Source organism: Squalius cephalus, assembly GCF_949319135.1.
Source record: "Squalius cephalus genome assembly, chromosome: 7".
NCBI classification, from domain to species: domain Eukaryota; kingdom Metazoa; phylum Chordata; class Actinopteri; order Cypriniformes; family Leuciscidae; genus Squalius; species Squalius cephalus.
This window is the reverse complement of record NC_137128.1, coordinates 29,875,523-29,895,672: the sequence shown is the minus strand read 5'-3', so window position 1 is coordinate 29,895,672 and position 20,150 is coordinate 29,875,523. Positions and strand designations below refer to the sequence as shown.

The following is a 20,150-nucleotide window of genomic DNA, read 5'->3' as shown; positions in this document are numbered from 1 at the left end:
TAATAGGGCAGAGTCTGTCAGCAGTCGTGGGTGGGGCCTAAACTAGACACTGATTATAATGTATGGGGATTAAAAAAGAAGAGTGGGCGGATTTGTGCCATTATAATGTGGTTGTGTACACCCACTGCCGACACACATTTATGTTCAAACACCATGTAAAAGTGAATTTTGCATAATAGGTCCCCTTTAAGGTATGATGACATAACATAGTTCTGTAAATAAATGAACATAGTTTCATTTAATATAGCCTACATGTGCATTTAATACATCCATGTGTATTTATATCAGTGGTTTCCCACAAAAATCACAAATCTTTTTAAAAAATGTCAAGAAATCATTCAAAGGGAAAAACACTTGAAACACATTGATATATTAGATTTGATACAGACATAGGTTTGTATCATGTAGTGTGTCATGTCATCATGTATTTCATGTAATGAGATTTCACTCCGTGTGAAACTCCAAAAAGCAGTTCTTCTCTGCAGTGAAACAGAGGTGTACATAACACTTTTTGCACATCTCTTTGGGTGTTCCTGTGCACCCTGGAACCCTTTATCTTCCCTTTTTGTCACATATTATTTGCCAGTGTGAGGTATTGTCCAAGACATCTTTGAAAAACTGAATTTCTGAACATGCAAAATAAAATAAAAACTTCATAAAATCTGCCAAAAGGCTTCTCTACACCTTCATACACACACACACATATTTTTTTATTTTTTTATTCTTCTCACACCATGTGCTTCTGTGACCATGTGTCAGAAAAGGACGTCCCAAATGGTGCTTGATAGTGACTCACACAGCTTATTGGACTGTTCTTTTATACTTTATTAACCATTCTAATTGGTTACAATCATTTAAAGAAACAGGCATTGAACATAGGACTTAAGAAACCTGTGCTGTAGAGGGTTAAATGGTGTAATCAAACAATTTAAATAATTTAACTAAAATTTCAGAATTCCAGAAGTTTTAAGCACTGAATGGTCTTCAGGGATCCCACTATTTTTTATTTTATTTTACTTTATGTATTTATATATTTGGACTTTCCAGTCGCTCTTGGTTTTCTGGATAATGATTTTTTACTTACGATTTCTACCTGATAAATTAGCTTGTCATTACTAAAAATGTATAGCCTATTCTTTATGAAAATAGATGAATTCACTTGAGTTTAATTTACAAAATTTTAGAGCATGGAAGTGAATGAAAGAGAGCATTAAAGTCAACCACATTTGACTGGTGAAGCTCATATACATTGAACTCTAAAAATGCATCTAATTTATTCCAAACATTTCTCACACCACATATACTCAAGCTGTGAACGACACACATCCTGTGTTTAATCTGTCCTAAGCCTTTGAAGTGCACTAAACCACTAGGGGATCAGACTCGATGGGACATGCACAAGTAATCCCTTTTCTGCCCTGCTCACCGAGTGCTGTTCTCGTTTGTTGTCTTCTGTTTAAGTGTCTTTTTAAGGTACCTGCTTACCAGATATGTGAAACTGCCATGGATCATGAGAAACCCCATGGCTTTGGATCTTTGTGAACATGATGTTTCTTTGACAACATGGAAAGGCTTTAGGCGAGGAATGCCATGTAACAGAATCGTATTGAAGTGGGAGGTCTGGCCCTCTTCTGTGGAACAGAGTGTTCAGCTTTCTTCTTACTTGATGTGGGGACAGCTACGGCATCTTCTCTTGGCCTGTCGGCACGACGAGGGTTACTTAGCGACAGGAAGTTATGAAAATGAGGACGAGAATGAAAACACGGAGGACAGATCAAAGGATCCCATATACATCCAGGTACATCAGATATGTATAAGAGTCAATTGAAGTTAGTAATTGAAGTTGCTTAATGTGATATTAAGAATTCAGAATTTTGAAGTTTTGGTTTCAATTTATAAATTGTTTGTGTAGTGACAAATGGAATATTATGTGATGTGTATCGCTGCCATATTTAAAAGGACACATAATAGGGTTTAAGTTTTTAGTCATATATCACCCACCTGGGGGTCTGTGTGGCTCTTGGCATTGGAAAACATAACTGCTAACTTGGATCACGCAAGGCACCACAGCATCACATAATGGCAGTGACGTCAGTAGCCAGCATTCAGTTTTATAACAGTGACAGTTTACGTTACACGCACTTTCTTTGGATCTCTCTGGATTAGCGTGTTCGTGTTGTGAATAAATATTCTATATTTGATGTTGATCGTACTGCCATGTTTGTGGAATGTGCTTTAACTGGTCACTCAGCCTGATCTCACGGCAATTAGTACGAATTCTACGAGGTGGCTAATTCGTACGAATTCATACGACCTGACTCGTACGATTTTTGCTAAATCGTACATATTTTACGAATTGCCCAATTCGTATGAATTCATACGAATGACCTACCCCTGACCCTGCCCCTAAACCTACCCATCACGTGGGTTTAGACAAATCTTACAAGTGAGGTCGTACGAATTCGTACGAATTAGCCACTTTTTTATGACTCGTACGAATTGGTGTGCATAAAACCACAGATTAGATTTGAATCTGTTCATTAAAAAAACAGATTTATGGGGCATTCATCTCAGTGATAGTCACTAAATGTAATTGTAAATGAATTGTTGAAATCTGAAAGCCATAGAAAGAATACATTTATTTATTAAAATCTTCATATTTTGTTTAACTTCATTCACTAAAAAGCGTTATCATTATTAGGCATATTAACTGTCATAAATCATTACAATTCAAGTCTAATTTATTTGTTGAAACTTGGAAGCCAAAAAGAGAAAACATTATTGTATTTATTTTTTCATTGCACAACAATATAATACAATATTTATAGTTAAATTATAAATTTTCTCTTTATTCATTTATGCATCATATCAGCATGTCAGTCATAGTCATTCAAGACTTATATTATAATTGGTAAAACATGAAAGCCAAAGAACGACAACATCTATATTGTTTATTTTCTTTAGACAACATCACTCAATGCTGTAAAAAAGTCCTACCTGTAACGAAATTTCCTACTCTGCCTTCTCTTAAAAAAATGACATTTTTATCAAGGTAAAATCTACATATAGCCTAGTTCCCAAAAAAAGTATAGTTTAGAGTAAAACATGTTGAAGATTAGAATCTTTTCATTAAATGATAAGCTACAGTATTTCCTCACAAAAGCTGTTTATTCAGCGCAGTGAAGCCTCTCCTCCACCGATATCGATTAAAAAAACGGCCTTGTCTCATTCACTGCGTACCGACAAAGTCGCAGTGCTAGCTTTAGCTGTTACACCTTTTTGGCTTAAGGTTGCAGGCTTGCCTTCCAGTGGCCATATAATACTTCTATCTTTAGTCCCTAATGTGCAAGCCAAAGACAACTGTGGCAAAGAAGGAAAAACTCCATTTGATGCTCTATAATGAGGAAAAATACCTTTGAGAGAAACTAGGCTACAGCTACAGTTTTCCTCTGGCTATAGACCTTATGCCCCAGAGAAACAAACGTGCAGCCATCTTTAAAATTTTGTCTTTGAACTTCCGTTTTTGCGGTAGCTCTGTATGGCATCGCTGTTGAAGATTAATTACTAACTGGTGAATTGCATTTACTTATTGTAGAGTTAACAAAAGTTTTCATGAGCATTATAATGTTGTTACCTTCATGCTGTGGAAATAGCTATGCTACTATATTGATTGAAAAAAAAAAACAGACTTCCTTGAATAAACAAAAAAGAAAAAAACAGATTTCATTGAATGTGTGCATACATAACTTGTTTCTATTTATAGGAACATGGCTCTTCAATCTGTGTTAGTTTGCTAAAGTATTGCACTAAAGTCATGCTTTTTCTTTTGAAGTGGTTGTTTACCAAAAAAAGATTAAATGTCCATGGTGTTCCAAACCTATGAATTTCTTCTTCTTCTTCTTTTACTTCTTCCTCTGTGGAACACAAAATTATATATATATATATATATATATATATATATATATATATATATATATATATATATATATATATATATATATGAGGTCCAAAACAACATTGGACCCCAGTGACTTTGTATAGATAAAACAAGTCATACAGGTTTGGAATGTAAATAAGTAAATGATATCAAATTGAATAATTTTCAATTTTATGTGAACTATCCCTAAATAAATCTTATAAGTGATTGCAATAAATACAATTTGCATTTCTTTAAAGTAAGTAAAATTTTAAGTAAATTTAAGAGTTCAGACACAACAGCTACACTGCAGATTTGCAAAATCCATTTCCTTTTTAAAATTGTTTTGTGTTTAGGCTTTTGGTGGCAGACTTTTCAGAACCTAAACAAAAGAGTTCAGGAAATATATATTTTTCTGAATTGGCGGTACTGATTATAGTATGACCTATTGCACTCATCATTGTGAAACATCTGAGTAAATGTGACAGGTTTTTCTAGACTGAGCCCTACACAGTTGCCCTCTGACATCTTCAGCATGTTGGATGGAAATAGGACAGTCTCTTTTAGTTATTTTAATGATGTCAGAGGAAAAACGACAGTTTCCGATTCGCTATCTTGTTCTCATTTAATGGAACACTTTCTATTAACTTTTAATTTTAAGATTAAAAAGCTCTTAGATGATTTCATAGACAGTTTGATATAACAGACCTGACTTGCCTTAAAACTTACAGCAGTGGACATGTGGTGCATTTTTTAATGAATGTCTTAAATTCACATAAGTAACTCTAATGACCTTCGTGGAGATCAATTCAAAAATGTCATGAACCTTAAAATCAGCTTCTCGTCTCCTAGAGAGTTCTCGGTTTCAAAGGTCAGAAAGAACAGTTCTGCACTGCTATTGGTGAATGTATTTCAGATCAAACCTTTCACTTTTCAACATGCATGGGAGCTAACGAAATCCAATGCTTTGTCACTGAATGCCGGTCTTATAAACAGTCAAATGAGAAATTGCCTACACTATTGATACTTTTGAATAAAATACAGTTAATTTATAGGCTGCCTTTAATATATATATATATATATATATAAGCAAATGTTCCCCGTAGGTAACTGTGGACAAAATTCTACAATAAATAAGTAACAGTGAATAAAGTCTCATAGTAGATGAGTTACAGTGTATAAAGTCTTATAATACATAGGCTACAGTGAATAAAGTCGAATAAATAAATAAATACTGTTCACATACACACACTCCAACACTGCAAGAGACACTTCACACCAAATAGGTTGTACACACACACACACTAACATGGCGTTTCACACTTCACTCTAGTGAACACTGCAAAATAAGCACTGTCCCCCACAGGAGGTATTGCACAATGCCCATAGGCCGAATACGGTAGTATAATGATTGCCAAACAAACAGACAAAAAAAAAAAAAAAACATTTCGGTTTGCAGGCTACCACTAGCAGGCCTCCACCCTAGGGTCCACCCAAAACAGTGGTGGCAGATTTCCGAGGTACGCACATGCATCCAAAGAAATGAAAAATAAAACAGAATGATTAAACCCAGGAAAAACAGTGGCTAGTTGGACAGACGAAGGCAATCCTCCTGTAATCAAAAGCATAAATGATTTATTATGCTATGTTTGGTAGCATCGTGGAAATTAAGACAAGATTAGATCTCTGATTGAAAGACTATAACTACAAAAAGGGGTTGAATGATCTTACATTTTTGAGACCAGCCTAGATGAATTAGAAGCTATATGCACCGTGCCAATGAAGTTTACCGGTGTGGATGACTAATAGCTGTGCACACTCTTGCCACGTTGCTTCTGTTCATAGGCAATATCAGAATTGTTTTTTTTTTTTAATGATATTTTATTCAAATGTTATGCTATGTCCTCTCTAGTGGACACCAGGACTCAGTTGTTTAATACAAAACAATGGGATCTTTTTTTCAATCACCAATACATTTTGGGGTTTCAGGATTTATTTTAACTAAAATTTGTATAAAGATGATTCTCAACTATGTTATGAAAGATATAACAGAATGAATTGATACTTTATGCAATATGTGGGTAAAATGGCCATAAATTAATATTCCCATTCAATACTATGTATCAATACACAGTCTCTAATGTGCACATTAATGTGTTCTTGGAGCAACATTTAATGAAAAAAGAAGTGTAATAATTGGAGTAATAATTAGCAACATTTTAATAATAATATCTAATATTTCATAGGAATATTGATGTGTAATTTATTTCCATATTCACTTGCTGTGTCTCCCAAAATGCCTGATCAACATGATTTAAGTCCTGATGTCCTGTTCTGTAACAGAAACTCATTTTTTGATTTGAAACCTCATAACGTTTTCCTGAGATGTTGGTTTATGAAATACAATTTGAAAAGTAGTCTGATTTAAATTATAATTACAATATATTATCATATTTCCACAAGAGTGCTACATTTGATCTCTAAATGAATGTCAGGTATTTTTAAAGACCAAGGATAAGTTGTTTTCATGGTGAAACCTCCAAACATTTAGTATCTCTGAAAAGCCCTGAATGTGCTCTTTACAGGACACCCAGGTTGTGACATGTGACATGTTTGGTGTCAGAGAAATTCACTAAAATATAATGTCCACTACAGTGGACAAAAGTCTATTCCTGGGTCCCAATAGGATATATATATGTCGTCTCTGGAAGGCGCAGGATCATAAAATGTTCGTCCAATCATTGAATTCGGTCCGAATGTCCTACCTGCCTGTCAAAGTATGTATTTCCATATGTTTCATTCTATGCAGACATCAATCACCAGTCACCACAACCAAAACAGCAGCCATCTTTTACATTTCCTCCTGAACCAAAACAACATGCTTATGCTGTGTTCACGCCATAACTACTGTAATTGGGAAGAGATGGAAACCTGTGATGTTACACTTGGAGCGATACATGACTCAAATTTATGCATTTCAATGGCAACACTATCAAGGCCAAAATGAATCTGCAGCAGTCTGGTGGTATCTACAGGTCACTGCCCTTTAAGGCCTATGATTGAAAATTCTAGCTTCCGGCCAAACAGCCATACGCAGTCTACTAAAGCGCAACTCACGCAACTTATGACGTCAGAAGTAGCGTAGTGTGTCATGGCGTAGCGTAAATATCAGCAGTATGTTGCATTACTCACACTTTAGACTTAAGTGGAATCCGTATGTTTATTTTACTTTATAAAGTAAAAATACATAAACAATTTATTTTAAAAAAATATTAAAGGGGTAGTTGATTATGATTTCACTTTTCTAAATTTAGTTAGTGTGTAATGTTGCTGTTTGAGCATAAACAACATCTGAAAAGTTACAACGCTCAAAGTTCAAAGCAAAGGAAGATATTTGCTTTAAAATAAATAGTTTTTTAAGAACTACAACAAACGGCTGGTAGGGACTACACGACATTCCTCCCGGGTTAGTGACATCACCAACCCTGAAATTTACATAAACCTCGCCCCCGGGAACATGCAGTCCATGTTAAGAAGAGGAAGAGTTGTTGTAGTAGAGCACATCTGTGAGTCTGCTCAAGCCGTCGCATCTGTCTTTTCACATGCAATACAGTACGTAATACAAATGCAATAGCATGTCACTCTGTAGGCATCTTACAGCAGTTCCCACACAAGCGATTTTATAGATTATCATGACAAAATATTCTAATCACTGACTTGAAGATAGTTAACTACACATACACATCAGAAACATAAATTCATCAACTAACCATTCAGAAACGTCCTGCTGCATTCTACATGTTGTCACTTCTACTTGAGCCTCTCCATCATTGTCTGACTCCAGTTTAAACATAAAAGGCAGAACAGTTTCTGACATTTTAGTGCTTGTCAGGTGAGGAAATCGGAGCTGCTAAAACACACACACACACACACACACACACACACACACACACACACACACACACACACACACACACACACACACACACACACACACACACACACACACACACACACAAGCTCTTGAAGCTCTGCCCTCTGTGCTGGGAGCAGCAGCTCATTTGCATTTAAAGGGACACACACGAAACGACACTTTTTTTACTGACCCTCAAAAAGGGACAATTTTAACATGCTGTAAAAAATTATATGTGGGGTATTTTGAGCTAAAACTTCAGTTTTATTTTGCATAATGTAAAAAGGGGCATTTTACCACCCTTTAAAAATAAATGAAGACATCAAATAGACGTCTCCGAGATGTACTTGTGCTATCAGGGTTTTCTCGCAGCACATCGGTTATGCCGTGATGCGCTGTGAAATTATTGCGGGGCAAATGAATAGTAATATTAATTTAAGAATAAAAGTAGGCCTAACCCCAAAAAAATGATCATTATTATAATTTAATACATAAATTGGAAATGCAAAATCCTCTGGATATCAATAGCTGATGCTTTTGACGATGCTCATATTTCATATGCAGGCCTTGAGTAGTCAAGTTGCAGCTCGATGACCGTATAGTGTGAGGACATAAATTGTGAGCTTTGTCTTTGCAAACTCTGCTGTGTGTGTTGTTTACTGTTCATGTGTTTGGAAACACTCTGAAGGGAGGGTGGGATCTCATGCTTTCAAAGCTAACTTGCTATTGCTAGGCACTCCAAAAATTGCCTACCCTACCTGTGAGCACATTTTAAAATAAGCAGTTAGGCTATATGTTCTCTTGTCTATATATTACGATTTCCATCAGGAAGGCTAGCTTACTGTTTGCATAGACACACACACACACACACACACACACACACACACACACACACACATTTTAAGTGTAATTCCGGATACCTAATGTTTGTTAAAGCATTAAAACTTTTCATCTGTCATGGATACAGCAGCCTGAGCCACTGTTTGCATTTTTGGAAGGTGTACAAACTGTAAGATAATGTTCTTGGTGCTTGTTTGGCCTGTCATTCTCTGTTTCTCAGTGTGGTGAGAGGAAGAGACATTTTTTTTATATTTAGTCTCAGACTTGAATATATTTTTCCAACGTTCCTTAAAAACAGGTAGTAATTTAAAATCTATAGAGCAAACTAAAATAATTAACATATTTTATGGTATTTCGTGATGCAAATGATATGCAGGCATAGCAATTAAACTCTGTAAAATGTTATTTGAGGGAAAGGTATAGGCTATAGATCTAAGCGCTCAAACACTACCACCTAGCGTTTGCATTGAGCTGTGCCTCTCCCACTCTCTTTCCCACACAGTGGTAGGATGTCATTACACTCTTATGTCTATATATATAGGCTATATCTATCCAGCTCCAGTTTCACGTTTCTAAGCATTTCCGATGGATACGAATTAGTTTAATCGCACATCATGCGCTTTAAATACACGACATTTCTGATATGCAATGCAGGCTCGTCTTTATGTCTAGCTCAAATTAGTTGTTTTTTTCCAGCAGTTCCTCGCACTGCTCCAGCAGATGTCAGTAATGCACTTATATCCCAAATAAAGGCCCTAGACCAGCAAAGATGGTAATCACGACTGTATGCAATTGCTAATTATGTCAGCAAATTAATACGTCATGTTGTTCGGTTAAAGTCGTAAACGTTTTCATCAGGATCAGCCGATGGTCCTCGAACTTATAACGTAACGAGTTACAATTAGATATGTGAGATTTCATGTGAGGTTGCTAGAAAACGCAATTTCAGGACCATGGACAGAGTCATCGGTACTGCTATCCGCCTTCATTCTTCAGTCAGGATTTGTCCAACCAAATAATGTTAATGTTTTCTAATCTCCATAGGCTATAGCTAAACAAGAATGCACACAAGATATTTATTATACAATGTTTTAAAATTGACCTCTTTGGCTTTTTAAACCTAACAGACTTAACATAATTTAGCCTACTTCTAGGGAATAATTTTGTTTTTCTTTGGAGAATTTGGTGAATGCTTATTATTGTGACATTCAGATACACTAATTCGATCCAAGAGGCTATAGCCTAATCTATTATGTCACCCCGACCAGGCGACCACACATAAGTGAATCTTAGGAAGCCCTGGTTCCTGGCGAGAAAGGGAACCTCCGTGTGATGTTACTGTGCTTAGGGCGGGGATCTTCCTCACATTTTCAAGCCCATGGTCCATCATAACCCTGTCATTCACATTATACGACACGTTATTGACATCTCAAGTGAGGCACACAGGGACACAATCGGTCTGCATTCTATCCATCTGCATTAAACGTTTATTGACCTAACGTTTGCGACATTGCGTAGGCTATCGTTTTTTTTAAACCACATGCGAATGCTTCGCGTTGGTTTTATAAATAATTTTAAAGTCACTAATCGCATTTAGTCTTCCAGGAGTGTATGAAAATATTTCACTGTGTTAGATGTTCATCATGAATCAGTGACATCCAGAGGATTTACGTTACCTTCGCCACAGCTCGCGAGAGACACGCATGCGCATTGACACAAACAGCCGGTCTTTAAGAAATCCTTATGCCAACGGATGTAATCAAGGCAAAGAATAGCTATCTCTTATCTCTGGGCATACATGGTGAAATTGTAAGTATGGGGATCATAAGTTGTTTTTAATATACAAGGTGTCTGTGGATAAAACGATATTTGAGTTTGATTGTTAAAGATGGCATGTCATATTTGACAGAAATGTCTTTTCGATGGTTGTCCTGGGCGATAAAGAGATATTGGAGCTGTGCTTCATGGTGGCACTTTTGCAATGCGAGGATATGCGATGGAAATTCTGTTAGTCCTTTACGGGTTTTTTGTTTTTTGCTTTTCACAAGAGTAGAATGCGCGGTGTCTTTTTATTTTTCGCGTGTGCCCCATCTTTAAGGATGCGATTCATATTTAAAACGATAATATTCATTGTTTCGTCAATTCTGCTTCGATGAAATGAAGCAGACCATATCAGGCTTTTTTTCTGTCAGCCAATCTAATCATCAACGTTGGCCAATCGTTAAATGAAGGAGATGAAATACTCCGTAAATGTGTATGTCTGTGTGTTTTAAACCCGTGTTTATTATCATCAATCACGGCTCGAGCATTTCTTATGCACCGCGGCTGTGAGATCCGACTGCAGCTAGAAAGCGTGATGCGCCCCCTCCTCCTACCCCCAAATATTCCAACATCTTCCAGCTCAGAATTTGATGCCACAAATTCTTTGCAAATAACACAGCAAGATCTAGTAAGATTAAAACAATAGATCCGTAGTCTCTTAATAATTATAACTCTCATTAGCATGCATTTATAAAGATAACTCAATTCAGGACCCCTATACATTTGCTTCAAATAACCTTCACTTGTTATCCATGAACGGCGTGGTTTGTTTGAGCCCCAAAGTAATGTTGTTTAAATCAGTACAGACACCAAAGCTTGAAGAAATAGAGAAAACCCACCCACATGGCAACACGTCTAAATTTATTGTGCTGTTGGCTTAAGCATGTTTGCAGAATGAGAAGCACTGTAACACTGAATGTGATAATTAGCCTAATAAGCTATTTCATCAACATGCTTATGATTCAGATATGGAAGAAACTGGAATACATCAGTTATTAGATGTAAAGTTTGAACTTTTTTAATAAAAACAAAAAACCCCTAGTACTTTTCCCATATGGAATTCTTGAAAGTCTTTGCAAAAAAATGTTGCCACTGGTGCGTAATTTCACATTATGGCCAATGTTTATGAATGGGAAGTATACATGTATTCAAATCAGATGCAGAGAGCATTCTGAGATAAGAATGACATAACATGTTAGGTCATGTTAGTGTTTGTGACATGTTAGGACATTCTGGTTTCTGGTCAAGTTAAAGCATGTCTTGTTCTCCTAATCTATGTGCGCATTTAACGGTTGCCGTTCCCATCATTTTATTTTCCAGCATAGTCAGTTAATGGAAACCACTTTTGTGCATATTTGGTTGACCGACCTTTGTTTTTCTTCTGCGCAGCTTGTTTAAAAGCATTATTTTCTCCATTGGAAACCACAAAATGTTTAAGTGGACTTGAGGAAAATAACTTCCTTTGATATCTACACCCTACAATTGCTTGTTGAACCATTAAATCGTCCCGTTGATCTCTGTGGCTGCAGTTGTATTGGCTCCGTCTCAGTTGCATCCTGTTTCCTGCAGCCCATGGGATCAGAGCGGATGGAGATGCGAAAGAGGCAGATGTCGGTGCAGCAGGAGTCGGTGGCGGGCACCACAGCACCGGCGCAGAGCGAGCTGCCCGGCCAGGGGAACCGTGGATCCAACGCCTGCTGCTTCTGTTGGTGCTGTTGCTGCAGCTGCTCCTGGTATGAGGTTTTTTTTCATCATTTACACTGCTAATGTGAGATCTTATCTAACAAGGTTAGTTTTGGGCCAGGAAATCACCTTATTATAAGATAATAACTACATCTGACAAGACTGTTACTTATGCTTACTCTAGTAAATGCATCTGGAATATGGCTCATATAAGATTTAAATGCTGTTTTTGCTCATTGTGCATGTATGTAGTATGATGCAATTTTCACTGAGGTGTCAGAGATCCCAAGACATCTGCTTTGCAAATCAGCAGAACTCATGGCGTCCTGGCTGTGAGCTTATAATGAGCACCAGTAACAGTGCTTAACTGAATATTGAGCAGGTGAAAGCTACTCCAAAGCTTCCTAATGCTGACTGTTAGGTGTCTTGGGATCATGATATGTTTACTACCTTGCAGTCTCACTGTTAGGAATGAAGACAGAGAAGAGAGGAACCGGAGAGCCTCGTATGATTTTAAAACAGAGGAGAATGCAGACTTCGAGGAAAGGTCAGTCATTCCTGCTTTTTATTGGAAGAGGTTTAGTAAAACTTAAAAAAAAGTCAAACTTACACTTTATTTTTATGTTAAAAAATAAAACAAAAAAACTGACATCTTTGATAGCTACAATGTTGTTAAATGGGTGTAATTTGATATTTATCTGTAAAAAAATAAATAAAAAATAAATACAAGCATTTTCTGTTTAAAATTGAAACCAAAAAGGCTTTTATAGCTTTATAATCCAAATTGTTTGCCAAGTTGTGTTTTAGATTTTTATTTATATTTAAATGAATTACTATAGTTCTGTGAGATGCAAGTTCCTGTGAAATTATACCTAAAATATTCTTTATTTTTATTTAAATTGATTACTATAGTTCAGCGAAATGCAACTTTCTAAGAAATTACACCTAAAATATTCTTTATTTTTATATACATGTTCTTCAAGATGTAACTTTCTGAGAAATAAAGAGAAATATATACTCCTAAAATATTCTTTATTTTTATTTAAATGAATTACTATAGTTCTACAAGATTCAAACTTTCCGAGAAATTACACCTAAAACATCATTTTATTTTATTTGAATTAATTACTATAGTTCTAAGATGCAACTTTCAGAGAAATTACACCTAAAATATTCTTTATTTTTAATTAAATAAATTACCACAGTTCGGCAAGATGCAACTGTCTGAGAAATTAAACCTAAAATTTTCTTTATTTTTTAAAAAGTTATTACTTTAGTTCTGCAACATACAACTTTCTGAGAAATTACACCTAAAATATTTGTATTATATGAGTATTTCCTTAGAGAAAACATCAAGAAGAGAGCAAAAACTGTTACTGAGACCTTTGTTGCCAAAACTGACTAAGACTTCTCTGTTTTTTGGCAGTCCGAAACCGACTGCGGAGGAGATACACTTGTGGGGGCAATCCTTCGACAAACTAATGCAGTGCCCCACTGGAAGAAGTGCCTTCCGGCAGTTTCTGCGCACCGAGTTCAGTGAGGAAAACATGCTCTTCTGGTTGGCCTGCGAGGAATTTACTAAGGAAACCAATAAAAGCTCCATCGAGGAGAAGGCGCGGATAATTTATGAAGACTACATTTCTATTCTCTCACCCAAAGAGGTGTGTGAACGCATCAGCACGTGTAGGAAGAGCCTAATCGCATTTCCTGTATAATCAGAATGATTCATTTTTGTGTGTGCTTTTTTTCAGGTGAGCCTCGACTCTAGAGTTCGGGAGGTTATAAACAGGAATATGCTGGAGCCAACATCCCACACGTTTGACGACGCCCAGCTCCAGATATACACTCTAATGCAAAGAGACTCGTATCCGCGATTCATGAACTCCCCAGCCTACAAAAACATGCTTAAGACAGTCTCTGAGCTGTCGGTGGAATCATAGATCTCTGTGATCCCGGTTAAATGCCCCCTCCCTATCTTTTATTTGTTAGCTTTTCTTGTGTAGAATATGTTTAAAAGGACCTCAGCGTGGGTCCTTGCAGGGATTTTACTGCTATATCGATCTGTACCTGAAAAAAGACGCTCAGGTCTCCAGGTCACTGGATTTAAAAAAAAAAAAAAAAAAGTCTCAAATTTCCTGAGGGCTCAACACCACAAGTACTGCTACAGATCAGCATAGAAAAAGATGCTCCAAAGGATTACCAGTGCGTTTCGATGTTTTTAAGAAAACAGTCTATTTGATTTGTTTGAAAGTTTTTATTTATTCTTTCGAATTCTTTTTTTGTATCAATGTTTGAAGGAAGATGTGATACAAATTGTGGGCTATAGACAGTATATACAGTAGATATATTTATGAATTTGTATTACATTTGTTGTGTTACAATATTTAAAGAAAAGGGAATTATGGGTAACAAGTATTGCCCGTTAATGAAAATGCGTATGAGAATCAAAGCTCAAGTCAAGGCAACACTTCGGCTCTACTCACGGGATACCCTGTTGTACACAGTATTGTTTCAGCTACTTTTCTAACTACTCCCTGTTATAATGACTTGGCATCTCCAATGAGAAATCACAATTATCAGAAAAATTATTCATATTAAATAAAGTGATAATTATTATAAGGGGGAAATATATTAGTTTAAAAAAGGTGAAAATGTACAAATGCCATGGATAATAAAAAGATAATATCATAATAGATATTAAAAAAAGCAGTATTTAAAATCAAATAGCATATCTCAGACAGCTTAATATTATTATTTGCTCTGCTTTTTGTAATATCAAGAATTTATTTACAGAAATATTATTTACCCATAAGTGTTTTTGTGTATCATTGCATTAATTTATTCCCATGCTGCGCCCAAAATGAGCAGCTAAGAAATGGTTGGACATGTCAAGTATTCCTTGCATGTACTCAACTCATTTGTGTACAGTATCTAGAGGTAGTGATATTTTTACGAATGACCTCTAATAGAAGAGATTTAACATTCAGGCATTTTACTACAGTATCAAATGTGTTTTAGATCTAAACATGTGTTCTGAATGGAAAGGTGCAGGTTTTATTGTTAGGACCCTCATAAGTAGATGACACCAAAGCAGCCAAGTCCAGTAAAACTGTGTGATTAGTTTTCTCTCCAATACAACTGACTAGAATTGGAGCTGCCAAGTTTTTACTTTTAGTTCTGTGAATTACTTTGTTGCCTGACTTTCATGTCACTCAAAGACAATATCCTCACTTGGGGAAGTGCCTTGACATTCAATTTTGTGGCATCTCTTTTTTGGCAATAGTTGATTTAAACTCTTGCCACACACAGTACGTAGACTCTGGGCCTTTGATCAATTCATGAGATGACTTGTCCTGCACGGTGACTTCTGAACTGAACTATTGCACTTCAGTTGCCTGTAGTTTTGGAGCGAAAAACACCATTGGTTTTGTCAAGTGCTGAAGTCGCACATCTAAGGAAGTAGGTCTGTTTGTCGGTTAGTCCGGGACAATTCATTAAGATTGTTGATCTGAGTCCAGATGTACATTTACCAACATGTATTTCATGGTGGTGCTTCTACTTGTCTTAGACTAACTTAATATGAAATGTGCAATTGATACGTGCAATTTGAGCTAATGGATTCACCACATAGATCAACCTCAAACACAATCTAAACCAATGGTTTGGAGTTATACTGCCTATAAATCTTTCTTTATTTCTCTCTTTTTTGTTGTTGTTCTGTAAAGTATACAAAAAAGTGTTATTTTCCAATCAGTTTACATAACGATTATAATACTTTTTTGATTAATAATATGTGAATGTTTACAGTAATCAGATTTTTTTTTTCTGTTTTATTGAATTGAGAAAAATAATGATTTGTGGGCATTTGGAATCTTTAAGATACAATAAAGCACAATAATTTTAAAACGCGTGGTTGTTGTCAAAGCTGTGGAATAGCAGATTGAAGTATATGCCATATATGGACTTGTGGGATCATGGGAACTCAGGTTCGAATCCATCCGGGGTCTCTCACCCCTACTCATAGGCCCGGTTTTACAGACAAGGATTAGGCCTGAGTTCAATAGGAGGACATTTAAGTAGCTTAAATAAACGTGCCTGAGAAAAAAAAAAACATTACTGTTGTGCATATTGCGACAAATCGAAGGCATTGACATATTTTAAGATATGGCAGTGCAAGTTGCTTTCAGTTAAAACAGCTCAAACATGCATTTTAGTCTGGGACTAAGCCTTGTCTGTGAAGCTGACCAATATTGTTCAATAAATTGCCAGAAAATTCCAAAAATACATTGTTAACACTTTACAATAAGGTTTCATTAGTTAGTTAACATGAACTAAGAATAATCAATATTTCTACAGTACTCAATATTCCTTGTTAATGTTAATTTCAACATTTACTAATACATTATTAAAATCAAAAGTTGAATTTGTTAACATTAGTTGATGCACTGTGAACTAACACGAACAAACAAAGAACAGCTTTATTTTGTTTTAACCAGAGGTGGACAAAGTACACAACTTCCTTACTTGAGTGAAAGTACAGATAATGGTCAAATATTACTCCATTACAAGTAAAAGTTGTAAAGACCGATTTTTACTGAAGTAAAAGTACAGAAGTACTCGTTTTTAAAAGTACTTAAGTATCTAAAGTAAAAAGTAAATGTCAATGCATTGTTTTGTTATTGTTGCATTGTTGTATGTAATACTTACCCTGGAAATCCAGAGTTCTCACGAGAGCACAAGTTGAATTTGCTCATTAATCTTTCAGATTTAGGCCTGGATTTCCAGGCTATGTAATACTTACCTTATGCCTCTGAATCTATGCCTGCCTACCTACCTACCCTCATATCAATATCAAATTTATTTCTAGAACACAGTTCCTGTAGTGGGATTGAATGTGAGATTGAATAAGTGCACTCAATAACGTCCACAATGGTTTCGGACACCCAAATGGCTGTTCCCTCAAATAGTGCCATATTTAAAGTTTTTTAGCTTTTAGTATTAATATGTTAGCCTTACTGTTATCTATAAGCTAGTGTGTTCCAAAACAATGACAAAATTCACATTTAGAAGACCAAACCCAACGTTGAAAATGAAAATCAGGTTGATGTCAGAATCCAACATCAGATTGACGTTAATCTCCAACGTTGGACAGACGTTGTATTGTGGTTGAAAATGAAAATCGGTTTGACGTAAGAAACCAACATCAGTCAGGTTCTGACGTCAACCCAACTTTCATTTCCAACCAAAATCCGACGTCGGGTTCTGACATCAATCCGACATTCTGACGTCAACAGGACGTTGGATGCTGACGTCAATCAGACATCGGGTTCTGACGTCGACCCGACTTTCATTTCCAACCAAAATGCAACCCCTGCAACCAAAATCATCCCCTGACTGACGTTTCTAATTTCTACGCAAGGACCTTGACAGAAATGTAGTGGAGTAAAAAGTACGATATTTGTCTTTCAGATGAAGTGAAGTTAAAGTAAAAAGTTTCCAGAAAAAATAATACTCAAGTAAAGTACAGATACTCAAAAAGTGTACTTAAAGGTCCCATGACATGAAAAAGTGTACTTAAAGGTCCCATGACATGAAAATGTCACTTTATGAGCTTTTTTAAACATTAATATGAGTTCCCCTAGTCTGCCTATGGTCCCCCAGTGGCTAGACATTTTGATAGGTGTAAACCAAGCCCTGGGTATTTTTGAGAAAATGAAAGCTCAGACGGGTGAATCTAGAATCTTCCCTTTATGTCGTCATAAGGGGAAAGGTTACCTCCCCTTTCTCTTCTTTGCCCGCAAAGAGAATTTGGCCACCCATGAGAAAATGAGCTACACGAGCGTTATATTGTTTTTTCCTCGAGAGACATCATGGCTTGCAAACAAGCGATGCATTGCAGTTGCTCAGTGTTTGGATGTACAAATGAACACAAAAGTATTTTTTTAGCTCCTTCATCCGAGCTTCTGAAGAACCAGTGGGTTATGAGAATTTCTGATGTGTAATTGTTCCAGTTTTAGACAGATAATCTTTCTCTCAAAGTCGTTCAATACTGTTTATGCATCAGTAAATCAAGCCAGTGACTAAAATATCAACTTCACATTGTTTCTCTTGGTAGGATGAAAATAATCTTATTTAAACTGTGATTAAAATATATACAGAAAGCGATCAAAGAACAATCCCTTTCCAATCGCCCAAGCTGTCAATCACACAGCGCCAGTTTATCTGGACACTTGCCAAAACTCGTTATGAAATCAATGACGCTGTTACGCTGCACAACGAAGCTCTTACTGTACTTACCTCATGTTTGCATTGGTGAAATCATTAGTGAGAGTGCAGAAACTGCATTGCAATAAAAAGATCTTCATTCACACGATCAACAGGCTGTCATCTGCTCACTGCTCATCACTGCAACCTTTTATGTGATGGGAATAGTTCTAAATACTTAAAAAAAACTTCTCACGATTCGTTAATCCCGATAGCTGTAATAGTAAAAACGTATAATAGCTGTAATAGTAAAAGTATTCGAGAGAGTTCCACATGTAATGCTAGATATTTCATATGTAAGCATGTCAGCCAATCACAGCAGAGGGGGTTTACACTGAAGTCTCACAGCAGACACGCCCCTTCAAACAGAGCGTTCAAATCAGAGGATAAAATCAGGCAAGGAAAAATGCCTTTTATTTCTAAATTATTACAATTTTTGATCTTAAAAACATACTAACATTATAAGGGCACCCCAGGAAACATTAAAATAATAAAATAATCCATGTCATGGGACCTTTAAGTACAGTACTCAAGTAAATGTACTTTTTTACTGTCCATCTCTGGTTTTAAATAACGTTAACAAAGATTAACAAATACAGTAACAAATGTATTGCTCATGGTTAGTTCATGTTAACACATTAACTGATGTTAACAAATGAAACCGTATTGTAGTGTTACCAATAGAATTATACAAAAATGCAGTGCCCTTATTTGTCCAAGACAAATTTTTTGGTAAACAATCATTAAATATTTATACAATATATACATTAAATAAAGTATACAGACAATAACAGTATTTCAGGCTTTATTTCCCATTTAACTTATCAATAATGAATCAAAATGTTCAGAATAACCCCAGGGGGTTCTGTTTGGTCTCCATTTACAGTGGAGTGTAACAGTGCTGCCCACTCACTCTCTGTGCTCTGGAGAGGATGCACCTGGGAACCTTACAAAAGAGCCTAGAAGCAAGTGTCCTCGCCATTTAGCCATTTCTAAGAGCAAAGTTTGTGTATCCATAAAGAGCATTCATAATGTAAACATCTTTTCCAATTAAAGAATGGGTGAGCTGCTCTCCTTAACATCTTAAATTACTGTAAATGATGAGCAAAGATGCAGTGGTCTTAGGATGAGCTAAACCATCACCTCCTGTTTTCCATATGCACAAAAGGACGTCAAGAACAACCACCAAAGGGTTGTTTGTTATTCAGATGAGACATTGCTAATGCAAGGGGCTTGTTATGACATCAAGGCGGCAGTGGGTATTACAGCAAAATCATTTGAGAAGAGAGCGATAGAAATTCACAAAACTGAGCGATATGATCTACCATCAAATGGCAAGTACTATCCACTTTGTATTGATTGCCGACGTCATAAGTAACATTGCCATGACTGATCAGATATGAAGCTGTTTTTTCTTTACAATACATTATCATTAATTTGTTAATGGTGAATGCAAGACTTTAACCTGCCTAGTTTTTTCTTTTGAGAAATTGTCCTCAGAAAAAAAAGAGCAAACATGACCTCTACCAAACTAAATCATTCTTTAAACAAATAAAATGGTAACACTTTATTTTTAGTGTCCTTATTACATAAGTTACTACAGTAATAACAATAAATGATGCATAATTACACTCAACTAACCCTAAACCAAGCCCCAATCTTAACCCTAACCCTATAGTAAGTACATGTAGTTAATTATTATTACTCAGTACA

The 20,150-nt window shown here is 36.1% G+C and overlaps 1 protein-coding gene across 6 annotated transcripts; it reads left to right on the top strand.

Annotated features, from left to right (window-relative positions):
- The first annotated feature begins 1,379 nt into the window (after positions 1–1,379).
- On the top strand, positions 1,380–16,273 carry rgs20 (regulator of G protein signaling 20). 6 transcript variants are annotated; one of them, XM_079875840.1, is made up of 5 exons: positions 1,380–1,798; positions 12,060–12,223; positions 12,643–12,720; positions 13,600–13,834; positions 13,925–16,273. In XM_079875840.1, exons 1-5 carry the CDS (start codon positions 1,511–1,513, stop codon positions 14,111–14,113), a joined length of 954 nt encoding a protein of 317 aa, XP_079731966.1. In that variant the 5' UTR covers positions 1,380–1,510; the 3' UTR covers positions 14,114–16,273. The 6 variants fall into 6 exon arrangements, with proteins under 6 accessions (XP_079731966.1, XP_079731965.1, XP_079731970.1 ...); XM_079875839.1 differs by having other exon boundaries at positions 12,631–12,720; XM_079875844.1 differs by lacking the exon at positions 1,380–1,798 and adding an exon at positions 9,434–9,441 and having other exon boundaries at positions 12,631–12,720.
- Positions 16,274–20,150: the final 3,877 nt, after the last annotated feature.

Excerpts from the sequence above, each read along its gene's own strand:
- rgs20 (XM_079875839.1), top strand. The coding sequence starts at position 1,511 with ATGAGAAACCCCATGGCTTTGGATCTTTGTGAACATGATGTTTCTTTG. Across the intron at positions 1,799-12,059 it reads AGGATCCCATATACATCCAG|CCCATGGGATCAGAGCGGAT; the intron begins GTACATCAGATA and ends TGTTTCCTGCAG. Across the intron at positions 12,721-13,599 it reads AATGCAGACTTCGAGGAAAG|TCCGAAACCGACTGCGGAGG; the intron begins GTCAGTCATTCC and ends GTTTTTTGGCAG.